General features: G+C 60.0%; 2 protein-coding genes across 2 annotated transcripts; one reads left to right on the plus strand and one right to left on the minus strand.

Moving 5' to 3' along the window:
- Positions 1–538: 538 nt before the first annotated feature.
- On the minus strand, positions 539–3,672 carry BESB_056160 (zinc finger, C3HC4 type (RING finger) domain-containing protein; the record flags this gene model as incomplete). Its single annotated transcript, XM_029364051.1, has 5 exons — positions 539–618; positions 1,004–1,190; positions 1,711–1,789; positions 2,171–2,322; positions 2,725–3,672. 5 exons carry the CDS (start codon positions 3,670–3,672, stop codon positions 539–541), a joined length of 1,446 nt encoding a protein of 481 aa, XP_029219974.1.
- A 4,784-nt stretch (positions 3,673–8,456) lies between these two features.
- BESB_056170 (uncharacterized protein) lies at positions 8,457–18,166 on the plus strand (the record flags this gene model as incomplete). The annotated part of the gene is made up of 8 exons (XM_029364052.1): positions 8,457–8,509; positions 8,825–8,968; positions 9,653–10,653; positions 11,202–11,584; positions 11,928–16,079; positions 16,253–17,272; positions 17,496–17,652; positions 18,030–18,166. 8 exons carry the CDS (start codon positions 8,457–8,459, stop codon positions 18,164–18,166), a joined length of 7,047 nt encoding a protein of 2,348 aa, XP_029219975.1.
- Between the last annotated feature and the right edge of the window lie 3,325 nt (positions 18,167–21,491).

Here is a 21,491-nt window from a genome sequence, read left to right on the forward strand (position 1 = left end):
AGTGCTTTTATGACTTCTTGGCTTCCGCGCGTGCGGACTTGACTGCGATTGCTCATGACATAAATGCTGTCATAAGGGCTGGTAGGTCTGCGTTTGCGCTGCCCGCGGCAATACACCGAAAGCGACAACGCGGTGTGCCTCTAATATCTTTTCGAGTGCTGCCCTACCCGCGCTACATCGGAGACGAACAAGGACAGAAGGGACTCGCAAGCCGCAAGCAGGAAACATGCTCACGTTCATGCGCCGCCACGCTCTGCATTGAACCCGTGCACGCTCCGTAGCTGTAAGGAGAAAATTAAAACGGAAATGATCCCTTTGTTGGCAGTTCAGTCCATCCTCCCTTTGAGACCCGCGCATGAAAACCGCAATTCACGAGACCCCATCTTCGGTACATATCTCCATTGTCTCGAACAAATGGGCGGCAAACATGCGGAGACTGGCCTGCCACCGGCAAGGCTCAGCAGGCACGCAGATCCACTCGATAGCGAGCACAGCGGCGGCTCGGGGACCGACGCTAGAAGAGACGACGGACGCCGACCTAGGCGATAAAAATGATGTACATGACGAAAAAGAAGGCCAGAAGGAGAAAGCCAAGAGACTGCATGCGTTGTTGTTCCTCTGCAGCGCACCGCACACCGACCACAAACACGCGAAAGACAACGAAGGGGATGACATTCGAACCCACGTCGGACCCACGTACAGTTTTTGGCGCATCTCTCCTGTCGACACATGTCTGACCGCTCCACGAGCGAGCCTCGGCAGGGCGAACGCGAAAACCCTCGCGAGCGCTCTTCGCCTGTATCCACGTATGCATGTCTCCCACACAAATCTACATTCACACATACACATATATACATATATATATATGTATTCAGATAGGGGCACGGGATCGCCGTCCCTCGTCCTTCTACGGCTTCGCAGTTTGGTCGGGCGGGTCTGCAGCGTGCGCCGTCGACGTCGGAGCGAGGCAGCAGCCTCTCCGCGCCGCCTCGCGATGCGTTACCTGAGAGAACCTGGTCTTGGCGATTCATCCCGGCGCTCCGTCGCTGAGTCCCGGGAGGGACGAACAGCCAGTCGAACGCGGACGACGCGGAGAAGTTGCTCGCGCTGAGTCCTCCGCTGCCCCAAGTCACGCCGAGACCGAAGAAGGGAAACAAACTGAACGAAAAACTTGCGCCGCCGGAGCCGCCCTGCAGTCAACAAGGAACCAAGCCCAGACAGACCAAACAACGCCACATGCGGAAAAGAAGTGGCAAAATACGTTGCCTCAGAAACTGACTCCACAAACACAGCAAGCGAGCACGGAAACGCGTCTAGCCTTGCGACGGGACAGAAACACCTCTTCGGCACACTTGCGGCGATACCCGTGGCGAGCGATGCCCCGTCAGACCCCTGACGCCAACGTCCCGCTGGCGAGGCACAAGAGCTCGCAAAGTTGCGCGTGGCACAGAACTACGCAGGAGGAGCGAAACATCCAGTGGACTCAAGCAGTCCGTGCAAGCTCTACCTACGACGCGAAATGACTGCATGCGTCGACAAACAATCTCCTGCACGATCGCTACCACGAAACAAACGAAGCAGAGGAGGCAGCCTGCTTGGCTCGCACGCGGCGCCTGCGTGAACGAAGAGTGACCCCCAGAGCCCGTTCGCATATAGGTTCCATTGCGTCTACACGAAGCAGAATCAGAACAGCGATCCCGATGGCCTCACTCCAAAACCGAGGTCTGAACGCCGCTGCGGCTGAGGCTCCGGCCGCTCCGCCCGTGGCCTCTCTGGCGTCGGCCCTGCGCTGCGAAGCGAGACACGCAAGAGAAAAGAACAGACATACGTCAACTGCAAGCGCTTCTCATCTCATGCGCCCCCTCCCGTATTCGAGTGAGACGTCTTCTGCCCTCGCATGCAGATTGAAGCGACGGAGCTGCAAATGCGCGGGTGAGCAGCCTTGCGGTCCAGTGTACGTACAGCAAACAGAAGAAGCCGAAAGCACCCTCGTACCTCCCTCCTCTTGCTCCACGTCTGCCGTCACAGCGGCCCCTGCATACTCAGACGGCGCGGGAGAAAGGACCTCCGGCAGGAGCTCATTTTCGTCCGCAATCGCTAGCCGAACCCGCCAAAAAAATTCTTTCGTCGACAGAGTGCTGAAAACGCAACCTCCATTGCGGCGACTTACGCAGCGTCGCCTTTGTCCGGCGCGTCGCGAGGATGCTTCTCAGCTCCGCGGCCGTAAATCGGAATGACGTTGCTCGTCGTCGTGTGGCCTTTGCAGACTGGGCACTCATTCGCTCCGCGCTGGAGCCAGGCGTGCAGACACCTCCAGCAAAACTGCGTTCGACGGGAAGCAGAAAGCGAGACACACGCAGGAGAAATCGAGTGAAACCAGCAAAGCGCGTGTGCCGAAGCCGCAGCGAAACACACTGCGCACAAACCGCTCAGAAAAACGCGAAAACCAGGTGAGTCTGCGCCGCGGAGAGTCGGTTCCCTTCTGTTCGCAAAACAGACGCCCCAGAAGATGTCCAGTGGAACCCTAGAAGAACTGCAGGACGAAAAGCGGAACGATATTGCTTGACATTCCCTGTTGACAGACATTTGGCTGCGAGAACGGCAGCCGCGGAAGTTCCATGCTTCACCTTCGACTTGAGCCGCCACCGCACAAAATGGACTCCCTCCCCTGCGTCTGCGGTGTACGTCCACTCGATATGCCATGTCAGAGAAGCAGTTTCTCACCAGATGTCCGCACCGCGTGACGACGGGGTCGGTCGCTTCATCGAAACAGATATTGCATTCGAAACGGGTGTCCCCTCCCCTGTCGCGGGACGAAGACGGCGCAGCCGATGCTCCAGAAGAGGAGGAAGCGCCACTCGCTCGGTTGCGCAGGCTCGACTGCGTCCGCCCAACTCGATCCGCGTGCCCGGGATACACAATACTATAGGCGCTCGGGCGGGTGGAGGCCATCTCCTCCCTTCTCTCCTCGCTCTCCGTCCGGGAAGCGTCTCTGTCGGGTTGCGCACGCACATCCGATGGACCGCTCGCACTCTGCGCCGCGTCCCTTCCTTCGCCTTCGCCTGCCTCTCTCAGGCCGCCCGCTTGCGACTCCGCACACTCTGCTGCTGCAGGCGGTGCGCCCTCTGCCCTTTCGTCTTCTTGTGCAGCTTGGCTCCCACCCTCTGTGGACTCACACGCCTCTGCAGCTTCCTCGCGTCCTCCTCTCTCAAGCCGTCGCCGGTCTCCGTCGCTCCTTTCTTCTGTCGCCATCTGGCGGCTCGGCTCTCCTTCCTCGCGGTGCGCTCCGCCTCCCTCGCTCTGAGTCGCCGCGTTGGCGGCACCAGCACTCAGGAACGAGCCTGACACATCATTCAGCGTTCCAGCAGGATACGAGGAGGCAGCGGAATACGAAGATGTAGTGTCCAGAGAAGCGACAACATCCGACGGGACGGGGGGCGCGCCCTCAAGAGACACCCCTGCGTCGCCCGCGCTTGGGCGCGAGGAAGCCGCAAGATAACTTTCTTTTCGTGAGCCAGGGACGAGAGAGACAAGATGAGAAGCGTCTGCACAATGTGCATGGACAGACGGCGAGGACTGCCCTCCAGAAAAAGAGCCAGAGGAGGCGGCTGGCTCGTCGGCGGATGCAGGAGAGAGGCCCGAAGAAACCGAGCTTTCAGAGGAGTCTTCCATGGTATTGACAGCCGAGCTTAGTCATTTCTCGCCTTTTCGCATGACAGTTGCCCTTTTAACAAAGAGGATGGAACCGGAAGAGCACGGAGGAAGGCGAGAATCGAACGTCGAAAATCCGCGCTCGCGCCAGAAAGGCACACTTCCTCTCGCGGGTGGAGAACTCTCCAGACGTCCCCGAAAACCGCAGTGCGCGGCGAACAGGCGACGATGCAGAGCTGAAAACTCACTTAGCGCCTTGAGCTTTTCCACTTCAGCTCTGCACCGCTCCACATGGCAGTTGCCGTAAACGTACACCGGCCTGGTGCAGTAAAATGTAAACGGCGGCTGTATTATGACGGTCCAAAGGTAGGTAAATCCTTGTCGGATGTGTGCCAGCAGTCAGACCACTCTCGCCCCTCGTGGCCTTGTCGTTTCAGAGAGCCCCTCGGCGCTTTGTCCCAGGTCCCAGCAGCGGAAACCTGGAGCCGTTCCGGCAGAACTCGAAACCTCGTTACTCTCAAAGCAGAACCACAGGGAAAAGAGCGGAAGCCAGAGCGCCCGGTCCTGGTACGACGGCAAACAACCTGTTCCAGTCTTCCTTCCCTCAGAACCCCCTTCTTGCACGCGTGAGACTGAACACACAGGAACGGGTAGCCAACGAGGACTGTGCTCGCGACGATGACACAACAGGCCCCTGGACGGAGACGCGATAGACTCGACACTCCCAGGCGGACGATGAAGAACGGCAAAACGCGGGGTCACATTCCACACGCGGAAGTCATACGGGTCAGAGCGCACCTGCTCTTACAGACGGGAAACAACTCTAAATATATTATGGGATAAATGGAAAAGTTGCCATTGACTTGCAAGCCCCCTCGATGGACGGTCAGCACACGCCGTCCGCATGCAAGGTTTGCAAGGACGAACAAGGTTGCGAAAGAGAGCCGAAACAAACAGAAGGCAACGAGCTCTTCCAGAACTCAACGTGCGCAAAGAAAATCTCCAACGGGCTCGCGTACCACGTTACGCAATGACGGAGTAATTCTGTTACTCTGTTGAGAGCGAAGGAATTCAAGAAAAACGACAATAAAGCGCTGCGCCGAGTTCCCCCTTTCGAGCTGTGCTTACCTCGCCACAGAACGTCTGCATGCGCCCAGCCCAGTGAAAGCCAGCGCAAACACTAAGCGGCACAAGATGCACTTCCCTCAATTTCGGCAAGCCGTCAGAGGCGAATCGTAAGCGCCTTATCCGTTAATTGTAGCGAGGCTGCGCAAGAAACCAGTTCAAGACAGCGCGGTACGACAAAGCCGGGGGGCTGCTGCACAACCCTGTAACCGTTAGCTGCTCACCCAAGCCTGTGCAGTTTCCTACACGCCCTGTAAAGCCGAACAGAGGCGTCGTTGCCGTTCTGGCCGTTCTGGCAAACCGCTCAAGCAGCGCGTGCTTTCCTCCGAGTACTTCGTTTGTGCCATCGGTCTTCAGACGGACATCTCCACTGTCGACCTGCAGAAGCGGCTCGCGTGGGGGCCAGGCTCCAGACCGCGTGAACCAGAGTGCTTTCTGCTGCGCTCTCCCTTTTTTCACGCAATTGCTCAGCTCCGATTCGGAACGCAGCGCGCATGGACAGATTTCATCGGGTCTCGCATCCTCAGTTTAAGTTAAGGAGTCCTTTGTTTACATGTCATGATATTCGTACAGCTTGTATACAAATGTTGGTTTTTCAAATATACGCTGGATACCACTATACTTAATGCACTTAACAGGATGGTCATGAAAAGCACAAGAGAACTAAAACTGCCGCGCGCTCGCGGTGTGCCCACTCGCACGCGGCCCAGGGACGTAGTGTTTGGCGATTCTCAGTTGACAATTGTTGGCGGTACCGTGCAACACCCGTGTCACTCTGCAGTGCATCTGCCTACACGACAGTGCTTCTGCAAAGTCTCTAAACATAGTAGAAGACTTCCAGCGGGAGATGAACGAGCCCTACAGAAAGCGCTGTCTGTATATAGTTCTGAACACGAATTATGCCGTCCACTCGAGCCTGTGCACGTGCGTTACACCATCAGGAACTGAAGGAGTCGGGGAGCTGGGACCACCGGAAGAGCCTGCCTCCGCTGCGGCTGGGTGCGCTGTTACGCTGTGAAGGCTGCTTCCCGAAATGACAGCTGAGCTAATGGTGAAAATACGAACCTCGCCTCTGCGTTATCTTGGACGGAACTGTGGAAGGCACAGGGAATACACACAGACGAGATTGGCAGCAGCCTGCGCTACTGTACGCCTTCTTCGGGAAGTCGCTGGTAAGTGATGACACGCCAGAATCCTTGAATCGCATTTTCGTTCGGTTGCAGTCTCTGCCCACGCACTTCAAAGTCCTCATTGGAAAGCGTGCCTCCTCTGATTTGACTAACCACTCAAGACAAACAACGTAGCCCCGGAGTGATGTCTCGAGATCGCGCCCGACACTAGCTCTAGCAAACACGGACGCACTTTTCACAACTGCCCTACGTCACAATTCGACCCTTCGCTCTCAGACACCCATCCCCGGCAGACAAGTCGTACACCGTACTGCAAAGGCGATCATATTTGAAAAACTGGGACACAGACTCCCTGCCCTCCAGTCCCACTGTTGAAGGAGGAGGCCCTGCGTATCGCTTGCCTGCCTTGTTCGGCCGGTTCTCCTCGTTCGCCAAAGTCGAGGGATTCCAGAGATCCCTGTTTTGGCATGCTAGCTGTGGCAAGTCTGACTCTACCTCGATACATGTGGCAGTAAGCGGACGAAATAGCTCTCTGTATACACTGTTTCTCTAGAGGGTCCTTCACACATCAATAGGCGACGGCGCAAACGCTCACTGCCACGCTGGTCGCCTTCGCCCCCCTCTCCCTGTGTCGCTGCAGCCTGAATGCGTGTGAAAGCTCGTCGCGGCCTCGTCCTCTTTAGGTGAGTCTGCTTGAAAGGAATTCACGGAGACCCCCCCGGTATTTTTACCACAGTGGAAAGCGCGCCTCTCTCGTCACCGCCGACGCAAGGCGCGGCAAACTCAGGCTCACGCTGGGGAAACCACAGTATTGTCGCTATGATTCCAACCGTGAGATCAACTGAACTGCGCAAGAAAGGAGCAAGGTGAACGCTGCCGCGCAGAGACCGGTAAAAAAAACCAAGTGGCACATGCTCGTTCAAGATGCCTCCAGTTGCGACACCCTAGACCCAGCGGTTCTACACAGAGAGGGTCACACGGCTTCAACTCAGAATTGAATGCCTTTCCTAGCAACAGTAAACCATGTAGGCAGCACGCAGACCCTGCAAAAGTGTATTTTCCCAGCGAAGCGAAGAAAACTACCGTTTCGATAGTCTCCACGCCTCATCCACATGTACGCATGAGGCAAGCAAGAAGGCCTTGTGCGCATCTGGACTCGCAGAAAGCAAGTCGAAAAAATTGGAGTTTCGTTCTTGGAGAGTGCGCCGGAAAGGCGACCGTTGAAAAAAATTCCTGATACGAACGCGTTTGTATCCCTGGACATGTACTTTCGGAAGGGTCGTTTTTTCCGCACACTCGCATGCGCATGCCACGAAAATGTTGCCCAGCACACCTGGCAATTTTTTCTTGCAAAGACAGCGAAGACAAGAAGATACACAAGAGCTGGTACCTTTTATCTTTTTCTCTCGCTTTTTAACCACAATTCGCGTCCCTTCTGCCACCTCTTCGAGCGCGACAAAGACGACTCCTTGCTTCGTGGCGTCTGCGCATGCTGGATCGAGCTCGAAGACACAGAACGGTGAGAATGAAACTGCAAGACACCGATTATTCGCAAGGCGCGCGTTCGTCGCGTATCGCCCTTCCGCTCTCCTTTACTTCGGTTGTTTCCCTCTCCCTTCTGCCCAGTTTTTCGTCTTCTCTCTGGACTATCTTATGTCTCACTCGTCTCCCTCTTCGTCCGCCCTGCCCAAGTCTCGTCCTTCGTCGTCTTCATCTCTCGGGAAGCCTCCTCACTCGGAATCTTCTTTCTCTCCCCTAAATCCTAGACCTTCTTGACACTGTTCCCTCTCTAACTCTGTTTTCCCTTCGTCTTCCCCTTGCTTGTGTATCGTTTTCTGCGCGACTCACTCGAGAGGAGTTTTTTTCGGAGGCCACGAGAGGATGTCCCGCCCTCCAGTCTTTGGCTCGATCCTCCCCCTCCTCTTGCTTAGCCTCCGTCTGCTGCAGACAGTCTTTCTTCTGTCCTCTCTCTGCGCTCTCCTGTGCGCTGCCCGCCTTATTCGTAAGACCTCACGCCAGAGCTGCTCCTGGTGTACATACACTGCAGCCGGAGGGCCACCGGCCGTCTCGTGGACTTCGCAGCCCTTCGCTTTCAGCGTTTTCGCCGCAACTTCTTTAGCACCTCTCTTTATTCCAACACACGTGGCCCTCCTTCCCCGTAATGACAGCTCTCCTGTCGGCTCCTGCCGCCGCTCTTCTTCCGCTTCCCTGTGTTCGTCTCGCTCTCCGCGTCCTCCTTTTACACTGTCTGCTGCCTCCTTTCCCTTGATTCGTTCTTCCACCAGCTCATCTCCGCGTGCTTCGCCCGCCTTCGCCTCTGACGCGTCGGGAGCCTCGCCGCCTCTCTCCTCATTCGCTCTTCTCGCTCGCTCAGACCTGACTTCGAGTGGATCTCGCCTGCAACCGGATACAGGCTGGCGGGGCCCGCGGGACGAGGAAGAAGAGCAGAGGGGTGAACGGAGCGCAGCAGGGAGAGAAAACGAAGCGCCAAGCCGAGAGAAGGGAGCAGACGAGAATGAAGGAGGAAAGAGGGCGTTTTTCGGAGAACGCATGCGATGGGGCTGGAAGGTTGACGGCCTTCCGCGGCTTGTCCCTCGCAGCAGGTAACTCCCCCTCTTGGGAAGCTCATGGCGCGGTGCTAGGAGACACAGAAACCTATTCTTTCTTCACGATACGAGAAGCCAATGACTGCACAAGCCTAAAAGTCCTCGCTACGTCTTTTACGACCTCGTTGCGAGCCAGCCGCATAGTTTCTAACTTCGTTTCCCATCGCTGTCACTCGGAAAAATAGGCTGCCGTAGAAGTATGATCCTTCTCTCACAAGGTGTTGTGCTCGCACGTGTGGTCTGAGCTTCCTGTCATCCTCTCTCTTCTGGCCTGCTGTTAATTTTCGCCTGCTTGCGATTGTTTTTATGCAGGCGACGGCGCGAGTTGCTTCGGCTGTGGCGTTTCTGTGCGGAGAAAAAGCCTCCTTCTCTTCTTCCGCTTGCTGTGGCGCTCGTTCGTCTGTGCCCCTCTGCGCTGCGGTCTGAGGAACTCTGCGTCTATCGGCGCTTTGAAAGGTAGATTTTATGTCTCTTCCTTTCTGTTACACTTTCTCCTTTCTTGTTTGAATGCCTTTTTTTCAGGCGTGTCTTTCTCTTCTCTCTCTCGCCTTCCTGAGACGTCGTTTTCCTGCCAGCCACCCCCACGTTGGACGGCACCTCGAGAGTGTGCCAGGGACGGCTTTTTCTGTTAAACTCTCAAAGTTGATTGATCCTCTGATGCTTGTTCTTTGCTTCACGCACACGCCACGTCTCCTTTCCCGCATGCTTTCGGTCTTCGGTTTTTCTCTCGTCGTTCTCTCCGCAGCTCCCCGAGCTGCAGAGTGAGCGTCCGCGTGTCACTTCTCGTTTCTTTTCGCCTCCTCTCCTTTCCGTTTTCCGATCTCCTGTCTGTCTCTCGGTGTTTTGCCTGCCGTTTGTCGTGGCTGTGTGAGTGAGGACGCGATTCAGGCGCCTGCGCAAGGAGCTCATTCCGCGTTGACGCATAATCTGAGTTTACCGGAGTCTACCGAACACGAAGAGAAAACAGCTGCAGCTGCCGCTGAGGTCGGACTCGGCAGTCCCACATGGCCGTCCCAGACACACGCATGCGTGCTCTATTTACTGTCTTTTCTCCTGTTTTTATGTTGTTGATTTCCACACATCATGCGTCCGGCCATCCTGCTGTCTTTTTTCCCCTTTTTTCTTTTTCTCGCCCCCCAGGCTATTCTATCACCTGCATGTGCATCTTACTCGCGTCTGCGCGAAGCACAGTGCCGGCGCGTCTTCTTCCACGCGAGGCCGCGGCCGCCAGGCAACGACAAAAGGGGACTTTTCCTCCCTGGGCGCCCTCCTCTCCGCGCGCGCTCGTGTGACGCCGTGCGTCGACTCGCTCCTGGAGGCTTTATTTGAAGCGAAGCAGTCTCAGAGGCCCGATCGGCCTCCGTCGCCCGCTGCCGCCCTGCTGGCTGGTGGGGGCGGACGCCCGGAGACGCGCCGCAGCGCCGCGGGCTCGGTCGCGCCCTCGCTTGTCTCTTGCCAACGAGTGCGAGCCGGAAGCGAAGACGGAGCGGGTGAAGGCCTCGAAATTTTGGAGAGCCGTCCCGCAGCGAGCATCGGGCGCGCACACGGAGGAGGGCAGTTGCGCGCGCACCTTTTCTCGCTCTTTGACCTCCTTCAGCGCCGGATGCCAGCCTTCTCCCGCCTCCACCGCATGCGCCTCCGGCGCCGCTTGCGGAAGACTGGCGCGCTGCTAACGCGCGCGCTGCAGCAGGCGCCTGAGGCTCGCGGCAGCCGCGGAAGAGTCTTGAGGCAGGGCTCTGCCGAGGGCGGGCGGCGAGAGGCGCTCTACGGAGTGGCGGGCGACTGGCGACAGGACGCAGGTGGGATCGAAAACGAAGGACAGCCTCGCTGGCAAGAGGCGATACCGGCCGCCGCGCCACGCCGAAGCCTGACGGAAGGAGAGCGGGGTGATGACAACCGCCCCGCGCATAGAGCGGAGACAGACGGCGGAGAAGGCAAAGAAGATCAGACCGAGCGAGGCGCAGACGCGAGCGCCGCTGGGAGCCCGCAGGGCTGCAGGAGGGAGCTCGGCAACGGGCTTGAAGGCGCGGCGGAGAGCGGAGGCGAAGGCGACGAAACGCCGCCTCAGTCTGCGAACCCGCTCCGCGGACAGCAGCCCCCTTCGCGGGGCTTCAACGTCTCGCCGTTCTGGAGCTCACACGGTAAGTTCACGACGAGGAAGAAGGGAGGCATGCCTGAATTTATCCGCAGCTGCAAAACGCTGTCACTGTATGCATGCGGAGGCAATGCTGGCTCCCGTTTTTTTTGTGGAGGCACACGTAGGCCAGCGAGACGAACAGGATGCTTGTGCGGGCTCGCCCAGAGGACGTTTAAGTGCTTTCGGGTCGGAAGGGCAAGTCATAACGAAAGACTAGATAGAGAGAGAACGGCACGATGATTCAGATCCATGCAGGCTTGAATAGTTCAGTGTCGCACGTGTGCACCGCTGGGAGGCTACAGAGACTGTGAAGCTTGGGGGATGCGTCTTTGCCTCGTGGCTATCTCCTCTCGGGTACCGTCGCTTTCGCAGAGGAGGAGGACGACGTTCCTCCTTTTCTCTCTTTTTTTCTCTGTCCGCTGCCCGCTCCACTCTCTCACTCTCACTTTCCTCTCTGCGGAGCGGCTCGTTCTCGCTGCCTGCTCCGGCGGTGTATTTTTCCGCTTTTTGTGGAGTTTTCCCGGTTTTTTTTCGTTTGTCGTGTTCGCACAGGGCTCGCCTTCGTTCCCCCTGAGCTGCGGATTCAGCGTCGCGCCTGCAACCTCCTCCGGGCGCTGCGGCGCGCGGATTCGCCACGCGTCGCCTCGCAGCTGATTGCGCGCCTCCTGAAGCTTCCAGTCGTCGCGTCGGCTCGAGAGGCGCCTCGCGCTGCCTCTGCAGCTGCGGCTTCCTCCCCTCCCCGGGTGCCTCTCGCAGTTGTGAGCGCGCGAGGAGGGAAGGGCAGCGCGCGCGCGCGGCGTGGAAGCGAAGACGGGCGACCAGACGCGGAGTTCGCGCAGGCCGTTTTCGGGGCGCTGTACATGCGAGCCTTGGCAGACACTCAACGCCTGGGCGCGTGGGCCGCGAGCCGGCGCCTGTGGCAAGAGACGCTGCGAGTAAGCAGAAGCGGCCGGTTTTCCGCGGCGTTGAGTCCGCGGAGCTCTTCATATGCATCTGCGCGCGGGCTGTCTCTCGGCGCTGCATGACGGCGCGCGCAAGCTCCTCACGCGCACTCGGAGAAAAGGTGAAAAAAAGTGAAGGGCTCGCTCGCGCGCGCCCGCAGCAGCCGCGCGCCGCCGCGGCGGCGACCTGCTTGCGTCGCTCCCGCCTTGGTTCTTTTCCGCAGCGTGCGTGGCGAACCTCGCTCCCCTTGCCTCCCCCCCAGCCCCGTAGTAGACCAGCCCCCCTTGAGAGTCAACACATCTCGTCTCTGGCGTGTCCGCGCTGTGTGTGCTTCAGCTGGCCGCTTCCGCGAGGCAGCGCGAGCGCTTCTGGAGAGAGACTGTCTCCCTGATGGGCTCCACTGAGGCCCTGTTGGCAGGCGTCGTGGGGGGCTGTCGCGCGCTCGCGCACTGCGTAGGGAGGCGAGGCTCGCGAGCCGCGGAGAAGGCGAACTGCGAGCGAGAGGCGGACGCGCCGGAGTCCTGTCTCGCGCTCTTGAGTTACTTCGCTTCGCTGTTTGGTCCGCGCGTCGTCGTTTCGACGCCTTCAAGAACCGAAGCAGACGCGCGGGAGAACGCAGAAGAGACGCGCGACCACCGCGAGCGCCGAGGGGAGAGAGAGACGAGGCAGGGCAATCACGCCAGGGATGGCAAGCTCGAGGTTCCACCGAGAGACGCGTGCGAGGCGAGAGAGAGGAAGAGGGGCGGCGGCCAGGAGACAAGCCAGGCGAAGCACGCGGCGGCGTTTGCGCGCGAGATCGCGCGAGCCAGGTCTCTCATCGTCGCGTCCATCCTGGAGGCACACCTGAGGCGCGGCGACGCGCACAGGGCGACTCTGCGCGGCTTGGAGTTCCTCGAAGAGAGAGGAATTTTGCCGCGACACGCTGCCGATGGACCCAGCTCTATGTCCCCCGCCGCGTTGCTCTTGGAAGACGCACAGGCCGTGGAGAAGCTGCTGCAGGCGTTCGCCCTGGCGGGCAGGGCGCGCGAGGCGCTCGCCCTCCTCCGCCTCACTCTGCCGCAGCTGACCGCCGCGCTGCGGGGAGCGTGGAAGAATGCATTCCTATTCGGCCGCGGAGAAGAAGAGGGTTTTGAACAGGAGGCCCTGGCGACGAGCGGAGGCTCAGCGGCAGAGGCCACAGACGCGCGACGCAGCGTTGAAGAACCTGAGGAAGGAGCGCGTAGGGGAGAGGAGGAAGCTCGCGGCGACACGCGGGAGGCAGAAGGCGACCGCGCAGCGCAGAGAGCCCTGGGAGATGAAGCGTGCAACGCAGGCGAAGATGCAGATGCCGCCGAGGCAGGAAGGAGTGAGAGGCAGGCGACAGACGCGTTTCGCGAGGACATGGATCGCCTGCCTGACGCGGCGCGTCTCCTCGCGCCCCTCTTCTCTTCGTCTTCTTCTGCTTCGCGCTCACTCGACGCGCGCCTGCGTCAGGAGCTTGCGCGCACTGCGCCGGCCGCAGCGTTTTCGAGTCCCTCCGGTGCGTTGCCGTGGCTCGGCTGTGCGGCGTTCAAGTCGGCGGCTTCCTCGCAGCCTCTCCCCGGGCCGCTTCTGCTGCTAATCGAATGCCAGCAAGCCCTCCGGCGAGCGACGCAGCGCGTCTTGGAGGCGACCGAAGCCGCGGCAATTGCGCATAAAGCGCGAGAGGACCGAACAGGAGCAGGGGCTTCCCCGGGCTGCCGCGAACGAGACGACAGCGAAGGACACGAAACAGAAGGAGACAAAGACGAAGGACACGCAACTGAAGGAGACGGCGACAGAGGAGATGGAGAGAGTGAAGCTACGAGGGAAACAGAGAGGGAGATCGCGGGTGGAGAGGCGCTGGAAGAGACGAAGGAAGAGGGTCAGGCAGAGGTGACGAGAGCAGGCGAACGCGAAGTTTCGGCTGACGTCCTTTCTCTTGTGCGGCTGACGCGGGAGACTCTTCAGTGCCTGTTGGGACGAGAGGGTGGAGTTCGTTCAGCGTGCGAAGGAATTCGTGCGGCGGCTGAAGGAGGAGAGGCCGCCGCGCAGAAGGCGCAGGGAAGAGTCCAGTCGTCGTACGGAGCAGGCGGCGGAGCGTCCGCGGAAGACAAGACGACGTGCAGCCCTGGACGTCGAGCAGAGCACGAATTCGAGCCGGCAGAGAGTCGAGACGCCCCAGCGACAGGAGGCGCGAAGAGCAAAGAGGAACGGGAGCAGCAGAGAAGCGCAGAAAAAAGTGCATCGGGCACGCCAGAAACTGCCGCGCGCTCGCGGCCACAGGGGCGAGAGACGCGCCTTGGAGAAGACTTGAAGCTCGAAATGGAAGAAATTTTGGGCGTTTTGCCCGATGCTGATTTCGTCACGCAAGGCCTCGTCGTGAGCATCCTCGAAGGCGCGGGACTGACGGCCGAGGCGCTCAAAGCTCTCGACTCCTTCGCCTCCGCTGCTGCAGCGGACAGCCAGGCGGGCGCCTCGGCGGGAGACGCGCCGCCCAATCGAGCCGAGACAGCAGCGGCAGCGCCAGACAGCGCCAAGAATCGTTCAAACGAGGACTTGTGCGACTGCGGAGAGGCAGAGGAAGCTCGCGCAGAGGAGGCGAGTGCAGCGCGTGGTGAGGAAGCGACCGCTGCGCGGGGCCGCAAGGCCTTTTGGGAGTCTCAGCCCCCGAGGCCCGAGCCGGGAAGCGCCTTCACAAGGCAGCTACGCGCGCAGTGGCGCCGGCGACTCGACGCGGAGCGGAGGCACGGAGAGACTCGCGATGCGGCGAGCGCGCGCGCGGGGCGGCTTGGATGCCGTCGCTCGGTGGCCGCGTCCACGGCTCCGCTGCCTTTCCAGTTCACAGACTTTTGCGCGAAGCTCTGCCGAAGGCGACAGAACGCCGAGGCGGCGCTGCTGCGCGTCCTCAGGGGAAACGCGTCACCGTCACCTGAGAAGGACGTTTTGATGCGCGCGGAAGCAGAGTGGAGGCGCGAGGAGCAACGCGGCATGACGGCAGGCTCGCAGGCACCCGAAGAAACGCCCGCAAGCGGAGGGAGACGAGAACGAGGCTCAGCCGCCGCCGCCCTCGGGTCTCCCTGTAGCGCAGAGCTGCACCCGCGGCCGTCGGCGTCCTCTGCGTCTTGTCGGCCGGACTGGGCGAGCGCGGCTGCGGCGCGCGAGCGCGAGGCGCTGCGGCAGGCGTTGGTGGAAGCTCTGGAGCGGCGGCAGCGGCGACAAAAGTGGCGCCGCGACCTCTTGCTCTCTAGCAGAGTGCGGACGCGCATGCGCTGGGCGGGCGCTCTCAACACCCCCTCTTCGCTGCCTCCGCCTTCCTCGTCGTCATCCCTCTCCTCCCCTCCCTCCCCTCCCTCCCCTCCCTCCTCTCCGTCGTCTCCCTCCTCTCCGTCGTCTCTCTCTTCGTTTGCGTCGGCGCTGTCCTGCGTCGAGCGCGCGTGGCTCCGCGAGGGCCTCGTGGGTCCGCTGGAGGCGGTCGGGGGCCTCGTGACCCGCGCGCGGGCCGCGCGCGACTTCCCGCGCGTCGTCGCACTCTTCTGGGCTCTGTTTGCGCAGCGGGCGAGGCGCGAGAGGCCGCGATTCCCTCCGCGAAGGGCTCGCCCCAGGGGCGGAGCCGAAGGAGAGACAGCAGAGGGGGCGGAGAGGCGCGCGGCGACAGAGGGACGCTCAAACGGAGAGCCGGGCGCCGACCGCGAGGCGCCGCGTGCCGCTGCGGAGGCGGCGGAGGCGGCGGAGGCGGCAGAGGCGAAGGCCGGCGCAGGACGCGAAGCACGTCTCGCGCGCGAGGAGACGGAGAGCCCGGAGGGACGTGGGGGAGGCGACGCGACGTTGGAAGACCTCGCGTTTCATCGCGCAGTCCACGCGGCCATGGAGGCGTACGAAGCGCTTGGCTTGACAGATCTCGCGCAGGACGTGGCGGCGCTTGTGCTTCGGCGCGGGGCTGTGTCGCCTGCCGAGGCCGAGGCGCAGCTAGGGAGAGAGACGGCGGCGCAGGGGCCGCGCAGAGCAAATGAGACAGAACGTCTGCGCGAGTCAAGCCAAGGCGAAGCACCGCTGCCGCCAGCGGGGAGCGCGACCCTCTCGCTCGCTGCGCCGTCTCTCCTGCACGTCGCCTGTCCTCTCTGCATGCCGCCTTCATCGTCTGCGGACGCGCTGCCGCAAGTCACAATCGACGACTGCAACGCGTTTCTCGCATTCCTCTGTTGCCGCATGCGCCATCTCTGCCTCGCCGGCCTCACGCCGGTTTCCGCGCACTCTTTGCAGCGGGACAGTCCGCCGCGCGAGGGTCTTTCTTCGAGTCCTTCACTCGCTTCGCCTGCAGAGGGGGGAGGCGGCTCCACAGACGCAGCCGCGACAGACGAAGGAAGCCTGGCAGACTCGGCGAGGGGAGAGAGAGAAGAAGCAGACGCGAGCGTGGAGGAATTACGAGGCCTCGCTGAGGAGCTCGTCAAGCGCATGCTGCACGACAAGACTTGGCCTGATCCCGACGAGGTGAGACCTTCATTTGGTTCTAGCTTCATCCATCTTTCTCCTCTCTCTCTCAGTAGCTCACGCCGCTTCAGGCTGATGCACTGTACGATCTTCACTCTTCATCCCTATGCACGGTACGAGCGTCGCACTTTCGTCCATGAATTTGTTTTCGATTTCTTGTGCGGCTTTCCCAGCGGACCCTTTGCGCGCTTGTGCGTCTCGCCTGCCTCTCGGGGGACGCGCCTTCGCTTCTGGACCTCCTGCGCGCCCAGACGCGTCTTCGGTTCTCCCTCTCTCGCCTCGACGCAGAGGCCGCCCTCGGCTCGACGGCGCTGCGCCGCCTGTGGGCGCTGCGTTCTTCTGAAGGTGAAAGGGCGTCTGCCGTCGCGAGCGGAGACGCCTCAGCGTCTGGGCGCTCGTCTGCGCCGCCTCAGTCGCGTGGAGACTCAGGTCGGATGCTGGCGGCGCTCAAGAGCTTCCTGCTGCGGGGGGACGGCCGAGACAGAAGAAAAGACATGCCGAGTCGTGGCGGCAGAGGCGAAGGCAGCGTGTCGTGCGGGCTCGCGCGCCAGGTCCTCGGGGTTCTGGAGAGGCGCCTGACGAGGAGACGAGAGACGACCTTACCAGCAGAGACAGGAAGCGAGGGAGAGAGCGAGGCCGGTCGCGCGACTTTCCGCTCTCTCCTGGGAGATCGCGTGCACTCAGAGGACCTCGCGGAGGGCGGCTGCCGGGGCTCAAGAGAACGAGAGAACCGATTTTCGTCGCCAGGCGGCGAGGAGGAAGGCGAGGCCGAGTGTGCGACGGAGAGGGACGCAGACGGGGGGCAGAGGGGGGGAGAGGAAGGAGCTGGGCAAGCAAAAGCCGGCGCGTGGACGGGCAGAGGAGAAGAGTCCTGCGAAGAACAGGAGAGCGAAGACCTCACTGTGAAGACAGACCTTGTGGCGTGGCTCAGCGTCAATGACTTGTGGCAGCTGCTGCCGCAAGTCGTGCGGTGGGGGTCACCCGAGTCTCCGCGCAGGAAAAGAACGAACGGACTGGCGCAGGAGGCGAAGCGAGAAAACGGAGACTCTCTCACGCGCGAAGGAGCGGGGGCAGCCGCAAACGTCGGGCTTCAAATCGACCTGCGGCACGTCCCACCGATGCTCGTTGAAGCTGCGTTGACCGCGATGGAGCCTGGCCTCGAGAGAGAAATCGAAAAACTGAAAAGCGGCGAGGTACGCTTTTTCCATCGCTTGCGTGTGCCTCGAGGGACTCGGCAGCGTGGAGCGGAGGGGGGAGGGGGGGGTCTGTCTTTTCTCTCTCGCAGCGCGTTTTGCTTTCCGGTTTTCGACACTCGAACGCAACACCTGCGCGACTCTCGCTGCCTCGATTCATCCCGCTGGCCTGGGCAAACCGAGCTGCAGTTTTGTCTTTCTCTGTGCGTCGCTGTGGTTTCAGCTCGCCTTTCTTTTCTTCACTCCCGGCGCGTACCCGTCCCGCGTGGCGGGCGCTCGGCTCGACAACCTGCGCCGCACCGCGGAGGTCTTTTCTTTTTTCCAGCGAGTGCGGCGGCCGGCGGCCCAGAGCAGCTGCAACTCGCCGCCGCCTCTCTCCCGTAAGTGCGCAAAAGAGGGAGTTCGCACGTGGCGCGCAGAAAGAAAGGGTGGCGTCTCCGCTGGTCGCGAACGCAGCAGACACAGCCAAAGGGGGGGCATCTCTCTGCCTCGACAGCCGGGCGAGCGTCGGCTTCCGCCGCGCAGCTGGGCGCTGCCGGCACCCTGCGTGGCCTCTTCTCTCTCCGTCGTCCGCGGAGGCAGCAGAGGAGCTCTCCCTCTCTCGGGGAAGGCAGCTAGGGGCACTCGCGCGCCTTCTGGCCGTTTTATTCGAGAAGAGGCGCCTTGATCGTCGCGTCCGTCTGTGGCGCGACCCGCACCCGAAGCGACGTCGTGCGCTCTAAGCGCCCTGCCGCGAGCCCTTTTCGTTTCTTTGCAGGACTCGCGCGCTGGGCTGTCTCTCTCCGCCGCCACCCGCGCCTGCGCGACTCGCTGCTCCTGGAGCCCCTCGCCGCGACCTCGGCGCATGCAGTCCCCGAAGCAGCGGAGAATCTGCCGACTGAAACCCCGGTGTAGTGGGCAAGACGCGACACTCGAAGAGCGTAGCGGCCTTCGAGGGAGGCATCCGAAACACTGCAGCACTGTGCGGGCGTGCGAGCGGGAAGGGAAACCACAAGTGTGCGAGACACAGCCATCTCCACCCACACACAGCGACAAAAAAGGCGTATTTTCATCGCTCCAGACACGCGTGCGCGCGGCTTCTTCCAGTAGGTTTTCGGAGGGAGGGGATTCGATGTAGAGAAGTGAAGTTTGTATGCACTCCAGCTGCCTGCGCTCTGCGCCGGGCGCTGCGCGAAATGAGACTCACACATGCCTCTCCGTGCAAGTAGACAGGGGAGATGTGTGAAGCCTGTTGAGCACTGTATACATAGCGTTTTTGCAGTTCAGAGGGAAGTGCAGCAAGGTATGCCGAAGAGGCTTTTCTGCCGCGTCTCGAGAAGGGCTGTGTGACTATCAAGCGCCCGGAGGGGGACTGCAAGCCATTCAACGACACGCCATCGCTTTTTTGCGACACTCATGTCAGCATTTGTCTATGCAGCTGTGTATGTTGGCGCGACTGCACTTGAATACAGATACAGCGTGTATGTAGGACCGCGGAGGAACTGAAGACAGGTACACATTCATATATATATATATATATATATATATATATATATATATATATATATATATATATGTTTGTATATATATGATTACACCGGATTATCCACTGTATGGCCGTGCGTGGTCGCCTGCACGCGCGCATAGGAAAATCTCTGCTGTACCTTTCTCAAGGCAGACCGGCTACCTGGGTAGCTACCTAGGTAGTCGTCGAGTGAGCCCACTTTTCCTGCGCTTTCGCTTTGACAGCCGAGAGCTGCTCTGGGCTGCACCCCATATTTCGTTATGAGGTCAATTTGTTTCTTTGTCGTGCGAGTCCCTCCTCGTTGTGAGGCTGTCGTCTCTGCGTCTGCCGCCCCGGGCTCTGTTGGCCTGCGCGCGCGAGTGATGAACGAGAAAACGGCGGCGCAAAGAGAAAAGGAAAGGGCGAACATTGAGTGCTCGAAGTACACAGGATGACAACAGAGACAGGGAGCCGGAGGCGGAGGAACACGACCACACACACACACACACACACACACACACACGAACACGGAGTTAAACACGCGGGAAGCAGCCAAGAGAGGCCACGTACTCCCCATGGCAGGCCTGACTCACTCCAGGCATTCACACTCGCAGCCAGCGCAGCCGTTCTCTAGCAAAGGCGTGGGCTGCGTTACGTCAGGCGGCCAAACGAGAAAAAGTAAAAACGATAATTAGATGCGAGGAAACCAGTTGACTCGCGCACTCTACGAACGTGCGACAGCGCCGCGCCACACTGTTTGAAGGCATCAGGAAGGAGGAGCTACTAGCGTGCTGACTTAGTTGTAGTTTTAGATTCCAGAATCCGTCCTCACGTGCATGCAAAAAGACGAGTTTCTTTAGTCGTCCCGTCCCTCTCTAGTTTACTTGGCCGTTGCGCCACTTTCTGAACTGCTTGACGGTCACAGATACAGGAGGAGCGCCCCTCTATGTGTTGTGTTTCAGGCGTGGACTCGTGCTGTAGGCTTCACCAGCTATTTTGTGAAACTATGTCGCGCGAACACGGGTGACCTGCTGAAGAGGACGAAACCTCACAGAATCCTTGACTGCGGGTCAACAAGAAAGCGTGGTGAGCCAAAGCAGCAGCGTGACACTGTCTGTACCCCGCCAAGATCGCGATCAAAAAGTAGGACTGAGGCGAAAGCAGAGCCACCAAAAGGAAGGCAAAGATGGAAAGAAATAGGAAGGACGGGGCATGGGTTTATCCGGAGCTTGTCTGCGCCTCCACGCGCGCGTGGAGAGATGGAGATGACGCCGCGGCTCCCTCGAGCCTGTCCTACGCGTTGCCCTTGCGTCGCCACGAGCTCCTCAGACGGCCCTCTATTGACCCGCTGGCAGCGCCTTAATTTCGCCCAGCCTCAAGGAGAAGGAGGGGTTGAGATGAGTAAAAATGATAGCCAGATGTGTAGAATGTAGTTCATAGCATCAGCGTTGGCGCCCGCCAGTCCACGGGAACGCAGGTGCGCTGCAATGAGCTGTGACGTTAAGGAGCACAGGAGACGCTACACGACTGCGTCGTTGATGACTGTGTTTTTAAAAACTGTTCCCTTCAGCTGGAGCGCAGCAAAACTCCCCAGTAGGAGAGAACCTGAGAGACGCGCGCCCGGAGTCACCCGCTGTGTCTCCCTCCGCAAAGCGGGCAGTTTCCCAGGGCCGGTTCGGTGCACACGCGACTTCTTTGTGGCAAGCTTTTTCTCCATCAGAAACATTCTTAAGGGTTTGTCGCATGTGAAAGGTGCTTGAGATCAGCATAACTGCTTCTACATTGGCAAGTGCTCAAAAGAGCTGCCGAGCCAAGACTCGCGAGACGAGCGAGCACTGCGCTGGCAGACGCAGAGACGCGGCGGGAGTCTCGCTTGCTACAGTTGCAAAGCAGCTGTGGACGTCTTTGGGCGCTTTGTTTTAGTAAAAACGCGTATTATGTCTGCAACTTGTGTCCTGTTGTAGAGCTTCTCGTCCGAGCGAACATGGTTCCCTGCCGTTGAACTTTTTCTGAAAAGCAGCGAGTTTCTGTAGCCGGCTCCGCCGTATCTACACATCGACTGGGCTGGGAAGCTTCCAAAAGCCCGCAGGGACCTCGTTAGTACCGCTTGTCACTTGCACATCGACCTCCTTTTTCTCTTATCCACTTTCCCATGGTATCGGTGTTGGCATTCTAAGCAAGTTTCTCCGCCGTCCTCTTCTTCCGCGCGCCCGGAGGCAGGCACGGCGCTCGGTCTTGTGTTAACCTCGATTCGCTGCAGTCTGACGCGCCGCTTCATGCTTTACGTTCTCTACGCAAGTTTACCTTTTCGTGTTCGTTTCAAAGCTAAACGGAATGCTTCTTCCTTGCGTGTTTTCCGAGAAAGTTCTCGCTCTGCCGTGATGCGCAATCAGTCGTGTGCGTGACGCTTCTCAATTGAACCAGGTGGCGAGGCGAGGAGCGCGGCATGCCGGTGAGGTAAGGGGACAAGGTCCGCCGGCTTCGAAGCGCATTGCAGCCGAGAAAGCAAGACAGGAGAGGATCCCGCGGCGCTGAGTGAAGTTGGGCGGCACGGCGAATGGGGGTACCAGAGAGGGGGCGGAAAAACTAGACAGGACGGGAGACGAAGAAAGGAGAGGGAGTTGCAGAGGACAGCAAAGCTGAGTGCCTCCGCCTACTTCAACTTGCGAGAGAAGATATAATGCACAAAACAGAATAAAAAGGGATCTGGAGTGGCCGCGCAAGCGAAGAGACTGG

Source organism: Besnoitia besnoiti, chromosome IV (assembly GCF_002563875.1).
Source record: "Besnoitia besnoiti strain Bb-Ger1 chromosome IV, whole genome shotgun sequence".
NCBI lineage: Eukaryota > Apicomplexa > Conoidasida > Eucoccidiorida > Sarcocystidae > Besnoitia > Besnoitia besnoiti.